The following is a 24,916-nucleotide window of genomic DNA, read 5'->3' as shown; positions in this document are numbered from 1 at the left end:
ATGCATTTCTCTTTATGACAAGTGAAATTGTTGTCATAAAATAAATTATACATATTTGACATGATGTTGGTGTGCTGCTAGGGTGTACTGGATTTCCTTGTGCTCATTTTCAAAAGAAAAATTTTAAGTTGTATTTACACATCTTAAAAAATACAAGAAAACATCATCAAACTAGTTAGATACTCCAGAATAATAACTGCCTATGAATATCCAATATTTGAAAACATTATATCTGCATACTAAGTTTCAGAGTTGAAGAGGTGGTAAACAGCCGCAACACATAGGGTGTCATTGTGTGTATAGCCTCATCTTCATGAAAAAAAAATACTTAAACCTGTTATAGCATTTGTCACCCTGGCTCCCAATGTCCTAGGACAGAAGGATAAGTCCTACAAGAAATCTCTAAGGCCAGTTTCAGAAATGTGTAGTATCAATATCCTTGCACAAAGGGGTATAATAAAGAACAAGAAGTTATCTTCCCACCCATCAGCCCATATTTGCCATTAAGTCCATGGTCCTAAATGCTGGTCCTAAATGAAGGGTAGCATACATATCTCACTTATGGGGAGTTTAATTCCAGAAATGGTATTTCCAGGTAAAACAATAGTTATTTAAGGGTGCTACAGTAAAGTAAGTAATATAACTATTAGAAGACTACAAACTAAATCATGAGCATTGGAAAGAATGGGAATGATTACTTCAAACATTCGTACTGGATACTCTTACCACCATCTTTCTTAGAGTAATATTCTTGAAGGGATGCAGAGGGAGAAGCTGTGTTTCAGGAAGCCAAGCCATAACACATGGAGATCTTTGAAGATCAGAACTAGGCTCCTGAATTAGATCCAGTACTCAGTGAGAGGCAAAATAGCATGTAGAATACTAATGTGGTGTGGTTTTGTCCACTTGTTTGTCTTAGGAAATGAGCCACTAAGCTTTAGATAAGTTGCCGCTTCTATGTGGTTTCTGCATTCTGTAGTAGACCAACTGTGAAGTAATCACAGTATGCATCATTGTGTCCAGCTCGTTATTGAGAGGAGCATATGAAAATGTATTGCCTGCTGGAGATGTAGATTGTGTTTCTGCCCACTGCAGCATCTGGACAGCTAGCCATAAAGTTAAATCAGATTTTAGCACCACCTACTGAATAGTTTGCAGCCTGCAGTCTTCAGGTGCTTTTCAGCTTCAAATATGCTTTTAACAAGCTGGCTATATGAGTAATACTCATATCTGAACTAGAACCACAATACTCCAGAGGAGAATGTAGAAACAGTGATTCCACTCCCATTACTGAATCTTCCCATGCTGCCCCATATTCCTGGAACCTCCTTTTTGACACAATCTGTCATGGCTCCACTTTCTCCTCCTTTTCTCTTCAAAAGGCACCTCTCCAAGGACATCTCCTCAAGCATTCCCTATGCCCCATTGGAAGTTTTCTTTTAAAAATAAAATGTTCAAATCATGGCACTTTGATATGAGTGCTTGTATCCACTGCACAATCACTGTCCTGTCCTCTCCCTTGCCTGTTATATATTTAGGCTGTACCCTAGTTACATTGCAGGCTTGTCTTTTATCAGTTTGAAAAATCTCCTTGCAGACTGTGGTCATAAAATATCTAACACTGACATTGATTTTTAGGAAATGTTTTGAAGCAAGTTGCATTTTTAATGTTAATGCTTACTATGGTAATTTTATATAAATTTCTAAATAAAAATAATTTCAAGAGGCAGTCAAGATTGCACTGCAAGCAACAGGGAGCACAAAGGTAGAGAAGATGTCAGACAATATTTTGCTGAGCTGAAAAATTTGTGGCCAGAAGAGGTAGGTGGCCACTAATTCTGGCAAGTCTTCCCCAGCACAGTTCTTAGGCTTCTAGTGAATCAAACCCAATATAATACAAAAGAAATAAGTAATTTTATTTTAATTATTTAAATTGTATTATTCAAGGACCACAGAGAATGAAACATTACAATAAAATAATTGGTGCGTTCTTGTTGATGAGATTTTTGAAATAATACAGGTGTCACCGACCTAGCAATACACTACCATATTAGTAAGAGTGGAGAGGCTAGAGAACCAGCGTGATTAAACCCCCGTAAGTATGCTCTCTCTCTCTCTCACACACACACACACACACACACACACACACACACACACAATCAATCCCAAGAAGCATGCGGAATGAGGACTTCTGAAGAATACAGTTGTGGCAAGATATGAGTATGTATCATGACTGAGACAGTGTGTCTGCCATAACTTTGACCTACATAGCAAAAATAGCCCTGCTAGAACCTGCAAAGATGCATTGGAAGATATGGGTCTCCATGGCCAAATGGTTGGACAGATGTTACCATATCACCCAGCAGGAATTTGATTATTTATTTAGTCACCCCTTCCAAGACTCTCCAGTGGTCACAGTGGCCAATGAGCATTCAAGACAGTCTCACCTTAAGGCTAACCTGAAAGATGAGGAGTATCAGACACTATACTTGTACATAAGAAAGGCCTATATCACTACGAATATTCAAATTATCAGGCATTGTTGTCCAAATATACTTTTATTAACAAAGTTTACAGATAAATTTCCCAAAGAATACAAGGAGCAGTTCTTGGAGGCAGTTACAATATGGCCAACATCACTTCATGTTCCATAGCTATAGCCCTCTTGATGAAATGTTCCTCTTGGTTGTAGGCCTCTGGTATCTCAAGGTAGCTACAAAACACAATGCAAGACCTACCACTTGAAGGATCCAAAGTGTTTTCTCAAAAAAATGATAATGCCATGCGCATGTTAGCAACTCCTGTGTGACTCTCCATTTACTAGGGATCTACACCCCAGTAACAGAGGAAACAGTTCAAGCCTCAAAAACAAAACAAATAATTCTACTGAACAAGCAGCGGACTGGCTTTGAGAACCACTGGTCTAGAGCATGCCCTTCACCAGACCTACATCAGGCCTCATTGGCCCCATTTTTTCCATCTCCGTGGCTTTGTGCCCTGGGCAGCTGCCCAGCTCATCTCCCTTGCCTCCCCAGTTATGGCCCTGCCTACACCTATTGGGACAGTTGGCCCCATGCATGTATATGACTCAGCATGCAACACTTCACCTCAGATGTCTGCAGGCCTGACTTCAATCAATGTGTCTTCCATGCTGATTTGTGTCTCCAGATTAATGCTTCAGTCTCTGGATTGGTTGTTGGACTCTTGAACATATGCAGAGGGATTCCTTTCCTACCAGGGGTTGGGGGACCCAGCTGGGTCAATTTTAGGCTTAAAAGCTTTGGACACCTTGGGAGATTAGACATATGTTAGATTACCTGCTGCATCTGAAAGCTTCCGCTTTCTCTATCAGTTCAAAGAATACAAGGAGCAGTTCTTGGAGGCAGTTACAATATGGCCAACATCACTTCATTGAGCTTGAGGAAGAGCTCTTTGTAAGTTGAAAGCTTGTATCTCTCACCAACAGAAGTTGGTCCAATAAAACATATTACCTCACCCACCTTGTCTCTCTAGTTTAGTGACAGTCCATCTAACATCCATCTCTGCAGTACATGCACCGTAGATGGGTTTTCTATCTTCTTGCATACTTTTTGTATCCAGATTTTTAAAGGGACTTATTCACATGTACCCTCCTGTATCTCATCCACTACCTTTATGGGGCCTGAATTTAATAGGTCTGTCTTGATGGGTTCCTCCTTTGAACCTCTGACAAAAACATCTCCGATGCTGCTGTCAATTAAAACAGTGGGGGGAAGGGTTTTTAGCAATTACATCTGCAAGGAGAAAAGTGTTGTTCTTTGAGATGTGTTGTGCATTTAAACATTCCATGACCCTCCCGTCTTGTCCACTATTTTGGGCATTAGATCCAGTAGTGTGAAAGAATGGATAGGGTTTACTGCACGAGGACAATAGGGGTGCATGAACCCCCTACTGGTATTGCTGGCATTGGGCTCCTATACTCCTACACTGGAACGTATATGTGCACAATACATCTGAAAGAACAACATTTAATGTACATGTAAATAAACCTTTTTTCATCACATAAAAGCAACTAAATCCACTAGTACATGCATACACTAATGTTATATGTCACTGAGTGAGAATAAGTGATTTGGGGTAGATTGTGCTCTACATGACTTGGCAATCATAAAGAAAGAAATATTAAGGGAGAGGATCGAATGGGGGCCTGTGGAGTCATCTGTTTTTTTCCTGTTGCTGAACTCCTTTTTTCCTTTTCCTTTCTGTTTTCTTTTTCTTTTCTTTTTTAGTGAAGGAAGAGAGTTGCCTATAAGTGACCTCTACCTTAAAATCCTGACTAAGAGTATGCTACATATACTACCTGTCACACATATACAAGGCCTGAAATCCCTTCTCCTCAAAAATCTCAGTTTAATCACTCAACTACAGAAATACAGATTTTTTAGGAAGATATAAATCCACTTGATCTCAAAGGTCTTCACATCTGATAGGGAGCATTTGTAAACCTGTTTCTTTGCATAACCTCTAAATGTTTCTAATGTAAATATCCTCAAAAGTCGGGGGAAAACAACTTTGAGTGTCTGAAAATAATTTAAGAACCTAATGCATAGCCTATATCTATATATTATATATGCATCTTATTTTATTAAAGCCATAAAAATTCCTCTTCCAATCTTTAAAGGGTTAAGTCAAATCAGTAGTTTCCTGTGAGTGGATACAGACACCCTGCATTATCTTTTGGCTCCCTGCCCAGTTTCCGAAGTGTGGCAAAGAATTAGATTGCAGGATTTAAAATTAGATCACTCCTGTCTCTCCACAAATGCTAGCAAAATGGAAACAGCTAGTTTTCAACGACTCATTCAGTAAATTATATCCAGGTTTGGCCGTCAGAACAGGAGACAGAGTGGATTAGCTGTGCACCATGCCCAAGAAGCAGTGGTTTAAAACTTTGTATCAGGCAGCCAGAATACTCTACAGCAGCAGCAGTTACTGTATAGGGCAACAGTGTTTTGGGGTTCAAGCACTCAGTAATACACTGATTTCTGAAGAAACCTCTTAAAAGAATACTGAGAAACTCAATAAACTCCTGATTCCTCAGAGGGCAGATGAACATACACCAGCAACATGAAGTCAAGATGCCTAAGGAGACAAAGACGGGTGTGTTCCATAACTTTATGTGTGTGTGTGTATATATATATATGCCCAAGGAAGCTCTCTGTCTTATTGTAACAATAAACATTGGTAGTCCATCAGATGTGTTGGTAAGAACAGAAAACTGCAGTGATTTATTTTTAAGCAAATATAGAAATTGCTTGTGCCACATTTTAGTGGGCAAAAAAACTTCAACAAAGCATTGTTAACTGGCATAATGTTACATAAAGGTATGATGGGAACATAACACCAGTTATTTTATTACTGTTTTTGTTAATTATTTCAGGTTAAACGTTAGAAATATGCAATTCTGTGCTAGGCATTCTAGACTATGCTTTGGATGGCTCTCTAGGGAAAAGTACAGGAGTGACTGTGCAGCATTAATAATTTGAGGGATAGGGTACTTTTGTGGCAAAGGTGTGCTAGCGCCTCAGACTGGCTGCTTATCACAGGTGTAGCCACCCTTATTGTTGATAAGGTTATTCTATTTCTATTTTAGTTGTATTTAATTACTCAGTCCCTTCTGGAACCATCATCAATTAGTCTGGAATTTTTTAGTCTTGCTAAAGGTGAACAGTGGTTCAACAGGGGGAGGGATAGCTCAGTGGTTTGAGCATTGGCCTGCTAAACCCAGGGTTGTGAGTTCAATCCTTGAGGGGGCCATTGAGGGATCTGGGGCAAAAATTGGGATTGGCCCTGCTTTGAGCAGGGGGTTGGACTAGATGACCTTCTGAGGTCCCTTCCAACTCTGATATTCTATGATCAGAACTCGTTTGGAGTTCTAGGAGGGTAAAGAGAGATATGCTTTTTTACATAAATACATTTTTGCAAGATTTTTTGGACCCAATCTAATCCTAAATAGCCAGAGGTTTGAAAGTTGAAATATGGTATGGACATAGTCCGTATGGAAGAGAAATATCTTTTAGTATTCTGTGAAATCTCGTTTTGATTTGACCAAATGATGGCTGAAAATAGAAGTTATACAGGCACAATAGATTTTGCAGTTTTTCTGTAGAAAGCCAAATGGCATGTGCATAGTGAAAGTATACTGAAGGAGCTAGGATTGGAAGCTGTGCACTTCATAAGCAAAGGACCCTGTGGAACGCTTTTTTCAGCTCCTGAAGACCTCAGAAAGTGTAAAGGGGCCACAGTGGTTTCCTGTAAACTTTGAAAGATTTGCTGGGGAAACCCCTGCTCCAATGCACCTTAAGATCTTCGCACCTGGGAAAAGAACTATCTCATACCATTATTTGAGAAATAGCATGTGATCGTGTTGTGAAGGATTTGGGTGATGCCTATACTATTTTATGAATATTATTACTCCTGCAGGCATTCTGCAACAAAAAAAATAAAAATTCTGTGCACAATATTTTAAAACTCTGCAAAATTCTGCAAATTGTATTTGTCAAAATAACACTACATAATCACACCAGTTTCAGTCATTTTGGTAATTTATTTCAAAATGCCTGTCAGCAAGTATGTCTATAACAATACAGACACACACACAAATTCTCCCAGGAGTAGAGAGTTAAAGAAACCCCTATGACAACTCAGTGCCTGTTTCTCTGCCCCCTTCTGTCCCCCAGAGCCAAGCCATGGGGGAAGACACCCACAACCCTTCACCACTCCCAGCCAATACACATGAACCCCACCCCCCCACGGGTTCCCATTACCCCAGAGACTCAACCCCTTACACCCAGAGCCCAGACACTCACCCCCACCCCCCTAGGACCCAGGGATCCAGAGGAAGAAACAGCCTGATGCTGAATCCCAGACTTGCACTGAGTTTCCTGTGCACCACCCTCTCCTTCCCTCAGGGCATGCCGGGACCTGCAGCTGTCAGGAACCCTTTAGCTCCCTCCCTCTTCCCCCAGCAGTGTCTCCAATGTGAGAGCTGGGCTCTGCTGGGTCCAGCAGCCCCTAATGGCAGCCAGCAGCACTGCAGCCCATTTCTGTGAGGGAAAGGAAATTCTGTGCACACAGTGTTAATTTCTGCAAAATTCTGCATTGAGCAGTCGCGCAGAAGTCCTCCGCAGGAGTACTGTTATATATTCCAGCTGCTTGTTTGTGGTGTTTGCTATAAGACTGCTCGGGGGTTAATTCAGGCATGAGAGGACCTGAACATAGACAGGAAAGCAGACAAATTTTTCCATTGCCCTTCATTTACTGATAATTAAAGGTCAATGCAGACAATCAACTTTTTGGAAGTCTATCCCTGACCCCCTCTTCTGGGGTGCATAAACCAGTTTCAACAGGTTCAAGAGAAACAAAGGATTTTGGGAGTGAATAAAGAGATGCACTGCATAGAGACGTTAGGTAAGGAGGGAGGCAGAAGCTGCAGAGGTGCAGACTGTCCCCCCAAACTGAAATGTGGGGGATGTCTGAATAAGCAAGGCTTACTTAAGTTTTGAGTAAGACAGTTAAGCAAGTTGACTGGTAGTTATGTTAAAAACCCTTTTCTTGTTATGCTTGGTTCCTTCTGTTGAGATTGAACAATACTTTGTTGTGAAAAGGCTGTATTATGTCACTGTATTCAGTACTGGTTACAAGTCCCAAAGGAAGTCTTGCAGGCCATCTGAATCCAGCTGGACCTGCTAAGTAATCGCAGTTGATAAACAGTGTGCTACACACTGATGACCCAATCTAGAAAGTGAGAGAACTGAAAAATTTCCCAAGAGAGGTGAAGGCAAGAAACCCATCACCTGGAGGTGTCACACTGAGAGGACTCCAGGGTGTAGTTAGCCGTAAACCATGACACATGTAATTAAAGATTGTATCATACTGTGTCTGTTCAAGAGGACAGACTTATGGTTGCATGTGGAATCTTATCAGTAATTGGGGCTGCTACTGACTGTGGAATGCTTAGTAATACAAAGGTAATGTTCTCTTAATATAGCTTTTAGTATGGAATCTTTTTTTAAAAAAGTTTGAGAGAAAAAAGGGTTTGTTGTTAATGCTGCTGCCTTGGAATCCTAGATGGGGCTAATAGCTGCCTGCTTTCTGATTCTATTTTGTTTGCATTTGGACTGTTTAAAAAAAAAATCTCTATCCCTTGTTAAAAAAGACTGATCTTAAACTGTGGGGATTTTGGAAGCATCATATGGTTTTGTTAACTGCAGAAGTTATCTTGTTGCTGCAGTTACCTTTGGTACCTACAAGCCTTGTTGCTCCCTTTTTTATTCTGTAGTAGCTAAAGCAAATTTGAGTTTTCTGTTTTGATTCTGACTGGAGTAAACCCAAGTATTGTATTTGGGATGAAATCCCATTGGCATGTTCCTTTTTCCTGGCATTAAGGTCACTACCCATCAGAATCATCTTATTGCTGCCAATTCTGCTACAACAAGAATCAATAATAAGAGGTAAAGAACTCAGCTGAGTAAGGCGTCTCCTGCTTTCTCACTATTTCTTACAAGTACACTCTAAGAGGAGGTTTTTTTGAACTGAGAACTCTGAAAAGAGAATAAGTTGTCCTCTAAAATGGCCACTGCCACAGTCAGTTACAAAAGGACAAATGTACCTCAGTATCTCAGAAAACAATTTTTCATGTAAACTAGAAAACAAAGATGACAACTATTGGGCTAAAATGAACACAAATTACTTTAATTCAAAGGGTAAAAATGTATAAGGGGACATAAAACAAACTAATGTATCTATTATTGGTAAAATCATATAAACCAGGATGGTCACCTAATTGTTAGAGAAAATGACTGTGATCAGATTATACTATTTCAAAAAAAATCCAATCAAATTAATAATAAGAAGAGCCAAATACAGGATGCTGGATGGCTCAGGTGATTTGATAAAAAGCTACAAAAAAGCTTTTCAGCTTGAGGCCACAGGTTCAATTCTTTCTCAAGATTTTAGTGACTAAGAGTTGTTACCATCTGACAGTTGTTCGGTGGCCCATTTAAAATGTATGAGTAATAGGTGGGGCAGAGTAGCAAGCCTGCACTGATGCTGTTCCGGTTCTGTATATAAATAGACAGCATCGTTTTCTATCTATGCCAATCTGGCACCTCTCACAAGCATTACATTTATTTATTATTTATTATTAATCCTTAAATGCTCACAGTATACTGGTGTGGTAGAAGACACAAAGACACATTCCCTGTCCTGAAGTGCTTACTTGAAAAGTTAAACAAAACAAAACCACATAACTAATAAAGCTGTTCTTGGATTTTGTTCAAATTCTCTAAAAACTAGCATAATATGGATTTCAATGCATGTAACATTATATTTCTTTGCTGATTTTACATTGCCCTGTTCAGAGTGAGAAAAATGTCAGATCAAAGATGGCTATATACAATTTCACCATTCTAAACAGCTGGTTCCAACTGCTCTTATTTCTTATTCAAGATTCCCTAGGATTCTTGAAAGCTGTCAAATTTTGTACTAAGCTCCTGAAGACCAGAGAGAAGAATGGACACTCTAGCTAGACCTACTACAATTGCTCACAGTTAGAGAGATTCTTTTGGAAAGGATTTACTGAGAATTCTTAAAGACAGCAGTAATAAAGATAAGTGAGTGTTTGTAGCAAAGAACTGGGTGAACTGAAAACCTCCATTAAACCACCCCTACAATGTTAGAGAGTTGTCCACTGGTTGATTGATATGTGTTGTATGGTACTTCACATTTTCAAATTTGGGAAGTGTTACCTATAATTAATATTTTTACACATTGTGCCATCACTGGTCAGGCTCATTTGTTTCCATTTTTGATGTATAATAGCAAACAGGACTCCATGCCTGATGTCAAGACATATCTTTCAAAAAACAAAGAACAAATGTTATAGCTTTCTTTCTCCTTTTTCTTTCAATTTTTTTTCAAGGATTTGAAGTTTCAGTCCATCTTGTGCTGTTGCGGTGAAATTGAATCTTCCTTAGATGTGCCTACGCAGTACAGGCAATGCTATCCCTGCTAGGTAGGTAAGAAAACCCACATTTGGAACATCCAGAAAATTCTGACATTCTAATTCAGGTGTCTCAAACTTTTACATAGTGTAGACTACAGATTGTCTATGGGTTCCCGACTCTTCTTAGTTGCTGATCGTACTGGTCACCTCTCCTCCCATTCATGATTGAATGAATTCCGTGGGATAACTACAGCAATTGCTTTCATTTAAATGTAAAATTAGGAAAGTCTTTTGTGTATTTCTTCCAATCTTTTAATGAAATGTTGAAGCTGGAAATAAGCCAGCTCTCTGCAAATGCTTTGTGGAACACACTCAATCTACCAACCACAGTTTGGGAACCTGTGTCTATCTTGGGGGGTTGTGCTATTGCCCATCACCATAAGATCTGAACACTTTCCATATAAACTTTGTGAATTCTCTGCCTCAGAGTGTTTTTGGAGTTACAAAAACCTCTGCACTAATGTTTCACAGATCTTTGAAAATCTAAATCACTACATGTGTTACTAAAGATATTTATAATTATTATGGCCTAAATTTACAAAAGTGACTAGTGATTTTGATTTCTCTGGGGCTTGGATTATCAGTGGGAGACACTTTAAAAGGACTTGATTTTCAGAAGAACTCAGCATTATGAGGTTTCATTATTTTTGTCTCTGATTTCATATAAGTTTATTCAGTTGACAACTGAAATGTTTTCTCTCCATATAAATTGGAATTTGAAAGTCAAGCTGTGTTTTTAGGGCTCAAGCATCACCACCACTAATGATTATATAATGGACACGTAGTTCGTAATTCTCCTGATGATATGGGAGCCAGAATAAAATCCAGCTCATTCCCCCATAGTTGTCTTGATTGAATTATATTTACAAAAATGGAAAAGCATTGATCTCAATTTTAAGAGAAAGCATTTAGATAATTTATTTTGTTAGTCTACCCAGCCCACTGGTTGTGGGTAAGTGGGTTCAAAAGTGCTAAAGCTTCTGGCTTATCAGAAGACCTTGAGCATGTAGCCAGTTTTAAAGTTCAATGTTCTGGACTACACTGTCATAATAAAGCAGTAAGTGGTAACACTGAACTGAAGGAAATACTAGCTTCATACATGTAAATTAACTCAAAAGGAAGTTCAGGATTTTTTGGAGCCTAAGAATTTTAGCAGGTAAGGAATTATAGTACTTTTGGATCACCTACAGTACAGTAGACAACCAGAGGTTGAGGTAAAAATTTAATAAAAACTTCCAAACTACTCTAGGCAAGTATGGCTGTTCAGAGGTATAAAGAGCTCCCCTTTCTCCAAACTGCACATAACTACCAAGTACCAATTCTATAACTCTTCAAAAAAGAAAAGGAGTACTTGTGGCACCTTAGAGACTAACAAATTTATTTGAGCATAAGCTTTCGTGAGCTATAGCTCACTTCATCGGATGCATTCGGTAGAAAATACAGTGGGGAGATGTATATACCCACACAGAGAACATGAAACAATGGATTTTATCATACACACTGTAAAGAGAGTGATCACTTAAGATGAGCTATTATCAGCAGTAAGGAGTGGGGGAAGAAGGAAAACCTTTTGTAGTGATAATCAAGGTGGGCCATTTCCAGCAGTTAACAAGAACCTCTGAGGAACAGTGGGGGGTGGAGTGGGGGGAGAAATAACATGGGGAAATAGTTTTACTTTATGTAATGACTCATCCACTCCCAGTCTCTATTCAAGCCGAAGTTAATTGTATCCAGTTTGCAAATTAATTCCAATTCAGCACTCTCTCATTGGAGTCTGTTTTTGAAGTTTTTTTGTTGAAGGATAGTCACTCTCAGGTCTGTAATCGTGTGACCGGAGAGATTGAAGTGTTCTCCGACTGGTTTTTGAATGTTATAATTCTTGACGTCCAAGAACGTAATTTGGACGTCAAGAATGGACGTAATTTGTGTCCATTCATTCTTTTACGTAGAGACTGTCCAGTTTGGCCAATGTACATGGCAGAGGGGCATTGCTGGCACATGATGGCATATATCACATTGGTAGATGCGCAGGTGAACGAGCCTCTGATAGTGTGGCTGATGTGATTAGGCCCTATGATGGTGTCCCCTGAATAGATATGTGAACAGAGTTGGCAACGGGCTTTGTTGCAAGTGAGTATTTGCTTCAGGTTGGGGGGCTGTCGGTAAGCAAGGACTGGCCTGTCTCCCAAGATCTGTGAGAGTGATGGGTCGTCCTTCAGGATAGGTTGTAGATCCTTGATGATGCGTTGGAGAGGTTGTCACATAAATACCACCCTATATCGGAAACCTACTGACCGCTATTCCTACCTACATGCCTTGAGCTTTCATCCAGATCACACCACACAATCCATTGTCTACAGCCAAGCTCTACGATATAACCGCATTTGCTCCAACCCCTCAGACAGAGACAAACACCTACAAGATCTCTATCATGCATTCTTACAACTACAGTACCCACCTGCTGAAGTGAAGAAACAGATTGACAGAGCCAGAAGAGTACCCAGAAGTCACCTACTACAGGACAGGCCCAACAGAGAAAATAACAGAATGCCACTAGCCATCACCTTCAGCCCCCCCAACTAAAACCTCTCCAACGCATCACCAAGGATCTACAACCTATCCTGAAGGACGACCCATCACTCTCTCAGATCTTGGGAGACAGGCCAGTCCTTGCTTACAGACAGCCCCCCAATCTGAAGCAAATAATCACCAGCAACCACACACCACACAACAGAACCACTAACCCAGGAACCTATCCTTGCAACAAAGCCCGTTGCCAACTCTTTCCACATATCTATTCAGGGGACACCATCATAGGGCCTAATCACATCAGCCACACTATCAGAGGCTCGTTCACCTGCGCATCTACCAATGTGATATATGCCATCATGTGCCAGCAATGCCCCTCTGCCATGTACATTGGTCAAACTGGACAGTTTCTATGTAAAAGAATAAACTCCTTTTCTTTTTTGCAAATACAGACTAACACGGCTGTTACTCTGAAACCTATAACTCTTCAGAATATTTACTTTGACTCAAGCACTGATACAATGCACTCTGACTATTGTAGATCATCCAACAGGAGCCTAAAATCATAGAATTATAGTTTTCCTGGTGTAGTCCAAGGTCCAGTGTGCTTCAACAGCAGCCCTGGGAACTACAAGTTGTGGACTACAAACTGTGGCATGTTGGGAGAACTTCCTGGTTCCTGCCAGGATGTATCCCCTGCCTCCGCCCCCCTCCTCCCACCCCCGCAGGAGGTCTCAGCACTGACTGAGCTGGGAGCACTTTTTTTTTTAAATAGCAGGCAGGCGGAGAGGAAGCTGCTGAACTGTAATCCTGTTCTATGTTCTTTACAGAATAAAGCCTTGCTCCTGGAGGTTTGTCTGAGTGGGTCTGATCTGAGGTGAACACACACTGACACACAATGCCGGGCATACAATGGAGCCTCAGGCCCAGTTTCCCAAAGTTGTATAAAAAGTCGCAAGGCAGGCTTCCCCTATCTTGAACAACCTCATACTGGGCCAATGAACAGGAGCGGGGGCTACACTTGTCTGACCGCAAGAAAGAGGCATAGTTGTCAGTCAAAATGAACTAAGCCTATAGAATGTTGTCAAAAGACTCCCTCATCATGATTTAGGGGAGCATCCCTACCTTTCCCCACCGCTCCCCATACCATTACATTCTGTCTTGTTAGTCATATATGGCAATTAGGGAAGGAGGATCCATAGATTGTGGATGAGTGGTGGGTAATGGAAAACATAATGCAATCTTCTGTGGTTGTTGAGAATTTACAGTTTGGATTCTTGATTCAGTGGCAGTTTCTTAGCTGCAGAGGCAGGGAGCTGTGCAGAACTATTGTGGGCCAGTAGGCATTGAGCTTAGATTTTTGTTGAACAGAGACAAAAGGGAATTGAAATGATTACAAACATACAGTGTGACTTACCCAGAGGACATCGAGCTTTTAATAATAATGAGTGAAATAATTACCAAAGACATTTTAGATGATTTTTCAACCAAAATTCTGCAAGCGAAGTACAAAACAAATGATTAATTTCACGAAGGTGATGAGAATAATGATTTTGAAAAAGATGATAAAATCTTTTTAGCCTGAAAGATTATCATGCCCCATTCAAACACTTTCAGTGCGGGGGTGGAAAAGAGTTACATTCCAAAAATACATCAGTTCTTTGGTAAACAGTCTGTGTAGATTAATAAGTAATATTTAAGAAAGCATTTGTTTTATGTTTTCATTAAATATTAAATATTCAAATTTCATAGTTCCATCTTAGTTGTCTTTAATTTTTTTCAAGAAATCAAAAATCTCATAAAGTTTGATATCAGATGTTCTGGAGCAGAACACTGCATGCTAATTAGTATATCACACCATGGGTATACATATCTCTTTAAGGAACAGTCTGGAGGGAACAATCCAGGAGCACCCTTCCATGCCCCTGGGGCTGAGCAATATAAATAGGAAAAGGAAGCTGAGTAAGAGAGAGGGGACTAGAAGCCTTGCTGGTGGTGCTACATGTTGCAGGCCCCAAATCACTAGCCTGACCTGAAACCTAGAGACTTTATTTTCCTATCTATAGTGAATGACAGTGGCTCTGACTCGACACAAACCTCTGAAGTAAGGGCCTTTATGAACAGGCTTCAGCAGCTCCCTTCCCCACTGTCCTTCCCCACAAGCTGATGCCTAAAAGAAAGGAGGAGAGCCTGCTTGCCTGTGAGGACTAGGCCTTCATAAAAGCAATATGGAGTTTTTTCTCAGTTTGGTTTTAGCTTCCCCCTTCTTGGATTCTGTACATCATCTGTCTCCAAGCTTGTATTGCCAAAGCATTGTGTGCATTATAGGTGGAACTGGTAGCGCTGCCTGTATGTAAAGTTGCCCAGTACTTCCCATCATAAGACCTTCTTTTCAGTAGCTTCTAACATACTTAATGTCATCCATTCAGGTTCCATGCTGTTAGCCTCATGGTGAAGTTTGTTTTGTTTTGTTTGTTCAGCACTGGTTCCGCTGTTTCCGATAACAAAGGTAGGGGAAAATAAATGGTTTTGCCCATGCTAAAACAGCTGTTTTGTTGAGACATTCTAGCACCTCCATATTTGGGAGCAGGGACTTGAAATTTGATAGGGAGATTGTTTTTGTGTCAAGGATGTGCCATTTTTTTCCCCTATGAAAAACTGTCCAAATTTGGCCAAAGAATGAGCCTTTGAAAAATCTTGTTTCTACATGCTCAGTACAATCATTAGAGTTTGGCAGCTAAATTCTCTGAAGATTCCACCTGCACTGATCATGTTGCAGCCTGGAGTTGGCTTCCGTAAAGTGACTTCCCTGCAAGTTGCTGCTCCTGGCTACCGTAGGGTGCATGTGGCACAGGGAGAGAACAGGAGAGAGCTGGGAGACTCTTTCCTTTGCTCTCAGTGCTCCACCTGCTGGTGTTCAGGCAGCATGCTATGGAGGAAGAAGCAGCCTGACTCAGATATATGGGGGGTCAAGAACCCTGGATTCGGTGGAGCGTTGGCAGCAAAGGGATTAAGTTGGGACAATGAGCCTGGGGTGGGGTGGAAAGACTGGTCTGGGAGCTGGTTTCGGGGAAGGATATTGGATCTGGGAAAAGAGGAGATGGGCAGTGGGAGCAAGGGCAGGGGGGCATGGACATTGAGGTCAAGTTAGGAACCTCTGGTGTGAAATTAGGATCTGACGAGGAGACTGGAGCAGGAAACCCAGCTTGGAGATTGTGATGAGGAACCCTGGGGAGTGAGAAAGAGACTTGGACAGAGAAACCCAAGTAGGAGACTAGGACTGGAATGGAGGTGCTCAAGAGGTGGAGAGTAGGACTAGCAAGTAGCCAGGGGTGGGGAATGAATAGACAGGACTGAAACAAGAACAGCCTAGAGGGGACAGAACGAAGGGGGGTAGGCTTGGGAGGAACAGAGGCAGAAGAGCACACTCCCCTCCTCAACTTGGAATTGAAACCAAGGTTCCTGCATCTCACCATTCCTGTGCTGTCAACAAATATCTGTGAAAACTGCTTTCATAATGATTCATCCCCCTATATTGCTGTTCCACACACAGGACGACAACTAACTTGAGCTATTAGTTACTCAATTAGCTCAAGTGGCAGAAGTCTGTACGGTAGATCTATAGGTTCCAACCTTGCTTATGAACCATGTGGGTATCAGTACGATTACACATGATGGAATTTCTGCTTTTTCAGCTTGCTTTTCTAAAAACTTAGGGTTTTTTGTGTGTAATTTCCTAAATTAAAAGAATACTAACATTGCAAAGTCAAGCACTGAGAAGTTAGGATACGCCAAATTAAGGTTCTCTGTGCAACCCAAATTTTGTCCCCCTTATGCATGTGCATTATGATACAGTCATTAATTACATGATCCTATACTATTTTTTCTACAGGTCCTCTAGCTCATTTGGTTAGTGCTCTGGATTATGTAGTGAGAGAAATTGTGTGCAGGACCTCTGTCTCATTTGTTGCAGAAGATGGAAAGTGTTTAGCAAATGAGGCAGGGGCTGTAGGAAGAAAAAGGATAATCTCATAGGTAAGGCAATTAAATACTACCCTGGAAAACTGGCATCCATCCCTGCCTCTGCCACAGAATTCCACAGAATATGATGCTTTGAAAATTACTTAAACTTTCATAGGTGGTGACTAGCAATGTGTTCAGTATTTTCTGGTGTCCAAGTTCAGATCCTGGCATCTGATTTGCAGAAGTACTGAGCACTCTCAGCTGCAACTGAAATCAATAGCATCCGGGCTTTGAACATATAAAATGCTATATAATGGTGAGTATTCTGAAAGATAAGGTCCTACTCATCTCATATTACTGATCCAAAATTAGTGGATACTTGTGAACATAATCTCTTTGTGTCTCGGTTTCCCATCTGAAAAATGGGGATAATGCCACCTCACCTCACAGGGGGTGAAAATAAATTCATTAATGTTTATGGATATTATAATAATAAATGTCTGATATTATAATAATAAATGCCAAAGAAAAGTCCACAACGAAATTAATAATTCTGTGTTAGAGCTGGTTTTGAATTGTGTGCAGGAAATAAGCATGAACCCATACATTGAACAATCAAGATAAAACAAAATATTGAATAATTGCTCATTCATTGAGCACTTGTGCATTGAATGAGGCAGGGCTCTTGTGGAAAAATATGTGATCATGTAATTAAAGACATTGTGCATATGCACAAGGGGGCCGAATTGTGGTTGCACAACCTTAATTCTGGTGTATCCTAATTTTTGAGTGACTTTGCAACCTTAATGTTCTTTTTATGTAATCTTTTGTGTAATAAGTGTGTATACTTATATTTATATATACTACTTAGTCTATCAAATGTGTTTCATTCTCTGCATGCTAATTACATAAAGATTGAAACATTATGTATTCAAATAATTTGAAAGTTCAAGCATTGGATGTTTCTGAAGATCTTAACATACTGTTATTTACAATCTTAGTAGGCAAACAGAATTTAATCAGTTGATAGAGCATACTGCCTGAAGTTATTTTCTCCAAGCCATTTGTTGTATAAATATCACTGGATTTTTAAAAATGTCTGTCTATATATTCGGGCTATGCCTGGCCTTAATTTGGCAAATTATTACCTTTTATAAAATTCTGAACTGTTATTTCAGCACTGAGTCTACTAAATATGGCCATAATCTTATAGTGCTTCAGAATTAATTTATGTGGATGCAACTGAAATAAAATCCAGGCTTACTTGAATTCACTCTCCCTATTTCACGTCCTTATTTAACAGTGTTCAAATCCTATCAAGAATGCTTAATTTCACATCTGGCTATAGAGTCAAGAGCATCAGATATACAGTAATACTTTCAATATTCCATATTTGCCTCATTAAATTGAGGTTCTTGCTACCCAGTGTCTGAGCCGGCCTTACTGCAATTTGCTGACAACAGCCTGCATTATTGATCCTGGACTATTACTGTGAAAAGTGGTAAATATAGTGCCTTAAAACTAAGGTATTTTTTAATTTTAGTGGTATTAATAAAGCATCGAGAGAAAATAGATTTTAAAACAGTCAGCCAAAACACGCGTCTATTTTACCTAAAATTTACCATCCTCTAATGGCAGCCTTGGCAGACCTAACTTCTTCAGTCATCCCATGGGATTCCTTTGTCTCAGCCTAGTTCCCCTGACCAGCTCCCCAACAACTATGTCTTCTCTGGAAAGAGAGAATCTCTTTCAATCAGACAGGGTTCTTCTGTTTTAGTCAGTTTCTGGGATTTGGGACCTGCTTGTCAAAATCTGTTTGGTAAACTCTGCAGGAGATGGAGCCAGACTAGGGTTGCCAACCCTCCAGGATTGTCCTGGAGTCCCCAGGAGTTAAAGATTAATCTTTAATTAAAGATTATGTCATGTGATGAAATCTCCAGGAATACGTTCAGACAAAATTGGCAACCCTAAGCCCAACTCCTCAGAGCCAGTGGCTCTACCATTACCTCAGAACAACTCTCCAGTGTTTGCTGAGGCATGGCTTATCTTGAGCTATTCTTCTCTCCTGCTTGTTTTCCTTACAACCGCTATTAAACTAAGTCAATATATTCATACAATAAGCAACCCAATAACCAGATAAGCATACAGTTTTCATAAATTATAACAAAGCAGTTCAACGTACATCATGTGGATTAAAAAATTTGCTCTGCCTTGTTTTCTTCATATACATCTTTACTTCCTTCCTTTCTCTGATACTTCATTCTCATCCTCTGCTTCCCCTTTCCATTCTTTTTCCTTCTTCCCCACTCCTTGCTACAAAACTCCACTAGAACAGCTTTTTCTCCACTTATTATTTAGGATGTTATTAGTGGAAACAATTGCATAAAATTTCCAAAATACAAGGGGCCATCTTTGGTCCTCAGAAATGGGGCTGCACAAATGAACTGAGAGCAGAATTTAGCCTGTAGTGTTATTTCTTCATAATTCAAGCTTTTCATAGTTGTTAGATATGTCAAAGAGTCACCCCAGCAAAAATCAACCTTCCCCACTCCAGCACCATTCTACAGTTTTGCAATAAAAAAGGAAGTTCATTATGTACTTATTCTAAATAGGGAGGCGGATACACCATGCAGTGCAGAATAAAATTATGTGCATTTTGTTATACAATTATACTAACCTGTAGGCCACAAGCTATTCCTTGGTTGTTTGTCACCTTTGGACTGGCCACTTTCCTAGCATTTTAACTGGGCCATTAAGGGCATGCAGTGCTAGGGGAAGGCAGAGTGGGTTGGGAGTTTTGTAAGGAACCAGTCCTGGTAAATCTACTTCCTCCGTGTTGGGGACCACCCCATATTCTGCAGCCTGCCTTCCCACAAGGTGCCCGTGATGGCATGTGACTCATCCATGGGTTAGAAACCTGCCAGAGGGGAGGCAAATAAGAGATAGTAGGGAAGACCTTGAATCCTGCAGCGTGCCAAAAGGGGAAGTCAACAAAAAGGTGTGTGTTGTCACTGTGGTCTGCCCTCTCCCTTGGCGCTGACTATTCCACATTCTGTTATATAAGATGTTGCACAGCTCTGGTCCATGGAGGTTCTAGCTGCAGCTTCCTCTTGTGGGAAGCTGTCTCTTGTAACGGCAACCAAGAGCAGCCATTGAATGCTATTCAGATGCCCCATCTCACTGCTGACACATCCTCTACATCAGGGGCAGTGTAGAGTCACCATACAGTGACCCATGCTACTCCTGCACAAGGGGAATTCTCTCCTGGATGGAATGGAATGCAGGCATTATTCACTGGGGGAGCAGTGTATAGGAGCTGGGACAGGGGTCAGAATCAGCCCCCAAGTCTTGGAAGGTACTGATTCTGGGAAGGCTATGGATTCTGGCAAGAGGCCTGTCAAGACTGTACAGTACTTTGTGATAAGGGGTTAAAATTCTTCCTAGGAATGAGAGGGTACTTTTCTTTGTCTCACAGTCACATTGCCTCGACTTCCAGTAACAAAGAAAAGTAATTTGAAGTGAAGAAATACTCTTATTTCTGGGCTTCTTCAATAAGTCATGTATTAAGTTCAGTTAAGATGACCTGAAAAAATGGAGAGAGAAGAGCATTTTCTCTCTCGAGCCATTTTTTGGTGGTTTGTTACATTTGGCTTTCAATTCTATTACAGTAGGTTATTTTGTTGACTAGGGATAATTTATTAGCAATCCAGTAGAAGCAGACTTGTTTAATTGATTTTATATGATTTATTACAAGCTGTTTTGTTTTATGTTCTGAAAATAAATCTAAAATAACATACATAAGAACAGCCATACAAGGTCAGATCAAAGGTTCATCTAGCCCAGTATCCTGTCTTCCGACAGTGGTCAATGCTGTTTGCTTCAGAGGGAATGAACAGAACAGGTAATCATCAAGTGCTCCGTTCCCTGTTGCCCCATTCCCAGCTCCTGGCAAACATAGGCTAGGGACACCATTCCTGCCCATCCTGGCTAATAGCCAGTAATGGACCTATCCTACATAAATTTATCTAGTTCTTTTTTGAACCCTGTTATAGTCTTGGCCTTCCTCTGGCCAAGGTTGACTGTGCATTATGTGAAGAAATACTTCCTTTTGTTTGTTTAAACTTGCTGCCTATTAACTTCATTTGGTGACCTCCTAGTTCTTATGTTATAAGAAGGAGTAAATAACACTGTTTTGTTTACTTTCTGCACACCAGTCATGATTTTATTCCCCTTTTAGTTTCCAAGATGAAAAGTCCCCGTTTTATTAATCTCTCCTATTCCAGAGTATCTTTTTTTTTAGATGGAGCAACCTCATCTGAATGCAATATTCAAGATGTGGGCGTATCATGGATTTATAGAGAGGCAATATGATATTTTCTGTCTTATCTATCCCTTTCTTAATGGTTCCCAACATTCTGTTAGCTACTTTGACTGCTGCTTCACATTAAGTGGATGTTTTCAGAGAACTAGCCACAACTGACTCCAAGATCTCTTATTTGAGCGGTAACAGCCAATTTAGACCCCATCATTTTATCTATATCGTTGGGATTATGTTTTCCAATGTGCATTATTTTGCATTTATTAATATTGAATTTCATCTGCCATTTTCTTATCCACTCACCCAGTTTTGTGAGATCCCTTTGTAACCCTTTGCAGTCTGCTTTGGACTTAACTATCTTGAATAGTTTTCTATCATCTGCAAATTTTGCTGCCTCACTGTTTCCCCCTTTTTTGAAATCATTTATGAATATGTTGAATAGTACTGGTCCCAGTACAGACCTTTCGGGGGATACCACTATTTACCTTGCTCCATTATGAAAACTGACCATTTAGTCCGGCCTTTTGTTTCCTATTACAGATCCAAGAGAGGACCTTCCCTCTTATCCCATGAGAGCTTACTTTGCTTAAGAGCCTTTGGTGAGGGACCTTGTCAAAGGCTTTCTGAAAATGTAAGTATACTCTATTTACTGGATCACCTTTGTCCACATGCTTGTTGACCCCCTGAAAGAATTCTAATAGATTGGTGAGGCATGATTTCCCTTTACAAAAATCATGTTGACTCTTCCCCAACAAATCATGTTCATCTATGTGTCTTATAATTCTGTTCTTTACTATAGTTTCCATCAGTTTGCCCAGTACTGAAATTAGGTTTACCAGCCTGTAATTGCTGACATTATCTCCAGAGTCTTTTTTAAAAAATTGGCATCTTTTTAGCTATCCCTCAGTCATCTTCCAGTCATGGTGAAAGATGAAATAATAATTTTAAAAAATACTTTTAAGACACAGGCCTTTTCATGCAGTTCTTTGATCAGCTACTGTAGAGGGGGCCAATTTTTTACTTTGCCTGATGGCAGACTGAACAGCAACTCACAAGGATGTTCATTTTACAATTTCATAGAAAAGAGAGAAGAAGAGAGAGCCGTGTCAAAAAGATGAGCAACATAAGCCAAATAACTTCTCAACAACATGAAGGACAAACAGCCTATATGTCTCAGAACTTCAAAATGCTGTCACTGATGATGGAAATATTCTGTTCAGATGTTAATAATAAGAAAAGGAGTACTTGTGGCACCTTAGAGACTAACAAATTTATTAGAGCATAAGCTTTCGTGAGCTACAGCTCACTTCATCGGATGCAAATAAATTTGTTAGTCTCTAAGGTGCCACAAGTACTCCTTTTCTTTTTGCGAATACAGACTAACACGGCTGCTACTCTGAAACCGATGTTAATAATGTAAGTAAAAGTTCCTTTCAGTAAATTAATAGTTGCCGCAGGAAGGCTTATCTTAACAGCAAGTGACACAAAAGACTGAGAAAAAGACGAGAGTCTAGGAGTTGCCAGATTTTCTCTCCATGATGGACACTAATTTCAATTGGATATAAAATTATCTTTTTTCTGTTAGTTTGGTGCTGCTGTGTTCCACCCCAGTGGTGGCTGCTTTAAATAGTGGTGAAGTATGTATAATTACATATAAGAACTTAAGAATGGCCATACTGGGTCAGACCAAAGGGCTGTCTAGCCGAGTATCCTGTCTTCCAACAGTGGCCAATTCCAGGTGCCCCAGAGGGAATAAATGGAACAGGTAATCATCAAGTGTTCCAGCTCCTGTCACGCATTCCTAGCTTTTGGCAAACAGAGGCTAGGGACACCATTCCTGCACATCCTGGCTAATAGCTATTGATGGACCGATCCTCCATGAATTTATCTAGTTCTTTTTTAAACCCTGTTATAGTCTTGGCCTTCACAACATCCTCTGGCAAGGAGTTCCACAGGTTGACTGTGTTGTGTGAAAAAATACTTCCTTTTGTTTGTTTTAAACCTGCTGCCTATTAATTTCATTTGGTGGTCCCTAGTTCTTGTGTTATGAGAAGGAGTAAATAACAATTCCTTATTTACTTTCTCCACATCAGTCATGATTTTATAAACCTCTATCATATCCCCCCTTAGTCATCTCTTTTCCAAGCTGAAAAGTCCCAGTCTTATTAATCTCTCCTGATACGGCAGCCGTTCCATACCCCTAATCATTTTTAGCATCTTGATCATCCAGTGGCCACGCTGGTTGTATAGCAAGCGTCCTACTTCTGATGTATTTAAAAAAAATTTCAATTTGGCTAGCTGTTTTTCAAATTCTTTTTTGGCCGTCCTAATTATATTTTAACACTTCATTTGCCAGAGTTTATGCTCCTTTCTATTTTCCTCATTAGGATTTAACTTCCACTTTTTAAAGGGTGCCTTTTTGCCTCTAACTGCTTCTTTTACTTTGTTGTTTCATCATGGAGGCTCTTTTTTGGTTCTCTTACTATGTTTTTTAATTTGGGGTATACATTTAAGTTGAGCCTCTATTATGGTATCTTACAAAAATTTCCATGCAGCTTGAAGGGGATTTCACTTTAGGTGCTGTACCATTTGATTTCTGTTTAACCTCCTAATTTTTGTATAGTTCCCCTTTCTGAAATTAAATGCTACAGTGTTGGGCCGCTTTGGTGTTTTCCCCGCCACAGGGATGTTAAATGTAATTATATTATGGTGACTATTACCAAGTGGTCCAGCTATATTCACCTCTTGGACCTGATCCTATGCTTCACTTAGGACTAAATCAAGAATTGCCTCTTCTCTTGCGGGTTCCCGGACTAGCTGCTCCAAGAAGCATTTAAGGTGTCAAGAAACTTTATCTCTGCATCCCTTTCTGACGTGACATGTACCCAGTCAATATGAGAATAGTTGAAATCCCCCATTATTATTGAGTTTTTTATTTTAATAGCCTCTCTAATCTCCCTGAGCATTTCATAGTCACTTCACCCTTCTGGTCATGTGCTCTGTAATATATCCCTAGTGTTATATTCTTATTATTAGAGCATGGAATTACTATCCATAGAGATTCTAGGTACAGTTTGGTTCATTTAAGATTTTTACTTTATTTGATTCTGTGCTTTCTTTCACATATAGTGCCACTCCCCCACCAGCATGACCTGTTCTGTCCTCTTGATATATTTTGTACCCTGGTATTAGTGTGTACCATTGATTATCCTCATTCCACCAAGTTTCTGTGATGCCTATTATATCAATATCCTCATTTCATATGAGACACTCTAGTTCACCCATTTTATTATTTAGATTTCTAGCACTGGAATATAAGCACTTTAAAAACTTGTCACTTTTTAGCTGTCTGCCATTAATGAGAAGAGGTATTTGTAGACGAGAGGACCTGCAAGGTGGATTTAGCTGTCTGGGGGAGGGATAGCTCAGTGGTTTGAGCATTGGCTAAACCCAGGGTTGTGAGTTCAAGCTTTGAAGGGGCCATTTAGGGATCTGGGGCAAAAATTGGCGATTGGTCATGTTTTGAGCAGGGGGTTAGACTAGATGACCTCCTGAGGTCCTTCCAACTCTGATATTCTATGATTATATGCTGTAATTGTTTGGGACTTTTTTTCTTTTGACTGTTTCTCATCAGATCCTACCTGTATTTAATCATCTTCAATCCTCTCCTCCTTATTAGAACATAGGGAATCTCCATTTATAGATCCTCCCCTAAGGGATGTGTGAACCACGTGCACCTCCACACCTGTCAGCTTTCCCCCAGCCCTTAGTTTAAAAACTGCTTTTTTTAATTTGAAGTGTCAGCAATCTGTTCCATTTTGGTTTAGGTGGAGCCCATCCTTCCTGTATAGGCTCCCCTTTTTCCCAAAGTTTCCCCAGTTCCTAATAAATCAAAACCCCTCCTCCTTACATCATCGTCTCATCCACACATTAAGACCCTGCAGTTCTGCCTGTCTAAGTGGCCCTGCATGTGGAACTGGAAGCATTTCAGAGAATCCTACCATGGAGTTCCTGGACTTCAATCTCTTACCTAGCAGCCTAAATTTGGCCTCCAGGACCTCTCT

At 40.2% G+C, this 24,916-nt stretch overlaps 1 protein-coding gene and 2 long non-coding RNA genes across 3 annotated transcripts in view; 1 reads left to right on the top strand and 2 right to left on the bottom strand.

Annotated features, from left to right (window-relative positions):
• Positions 1–9,714, top strand: part of LOC119863439 (sodium channel protein type 2 subunit alpha-like) — a 234,482-nt gene extending 224,768 nt beyond the window's left edge. The window contains exon 26 of the mRNA XM_043505227.1: positions 9,487–9,714. Coding sequence (XP_043361162.1) covers positions 9,487–9,495 — 9 coding nt within the window. The 3' untranslated portion in view covers positions 9,496–9,714. The remainder of the gene's footprint in view (positions 1–9,486) is intronic.
• LOC122458105 overlaps positions 1–24,916 on the bottom strand; it is a 169,871-nt gene that overhangs the window by 133,968 nt on the left and 10,987 nt on the right. The window lies entirely within an intron of this gene.
• Positions 1,861–23,589, bottom strand: LOC122458106. The gene is made up of 3 exons (XR_006277977.1): positions 23,336–23,589; positions 3,485–3,491; positions 1,861–1,872 (listed from the first exon to the last, which is right to left on the bottom strand). It is a non-coding gene; the product is annotated as an uncharacterized LOC122458106 (long non-coding RNA).

This window comes from Dermochelys coriacea, chromosome 11 (genome assembly GCF_009764565.3).
Source record: "Dermochelys coriacea isolate rDerCor1 chromosome 11, rDerCor1.pri.v4, whole genome shotgun sequence".
In the NCBI taxonomy this organism is placed as follows: domain Eukaryota; kingdom Metazoa; phylum Chordata; order Testudines; family Dermochelyidae; genus Dermochelys; species Dermochelys coriacea.
Note: the sequence above shows the minus strand (reverse complement) of the source record. Positions and strands in the feature narration are given on the sequence as shown.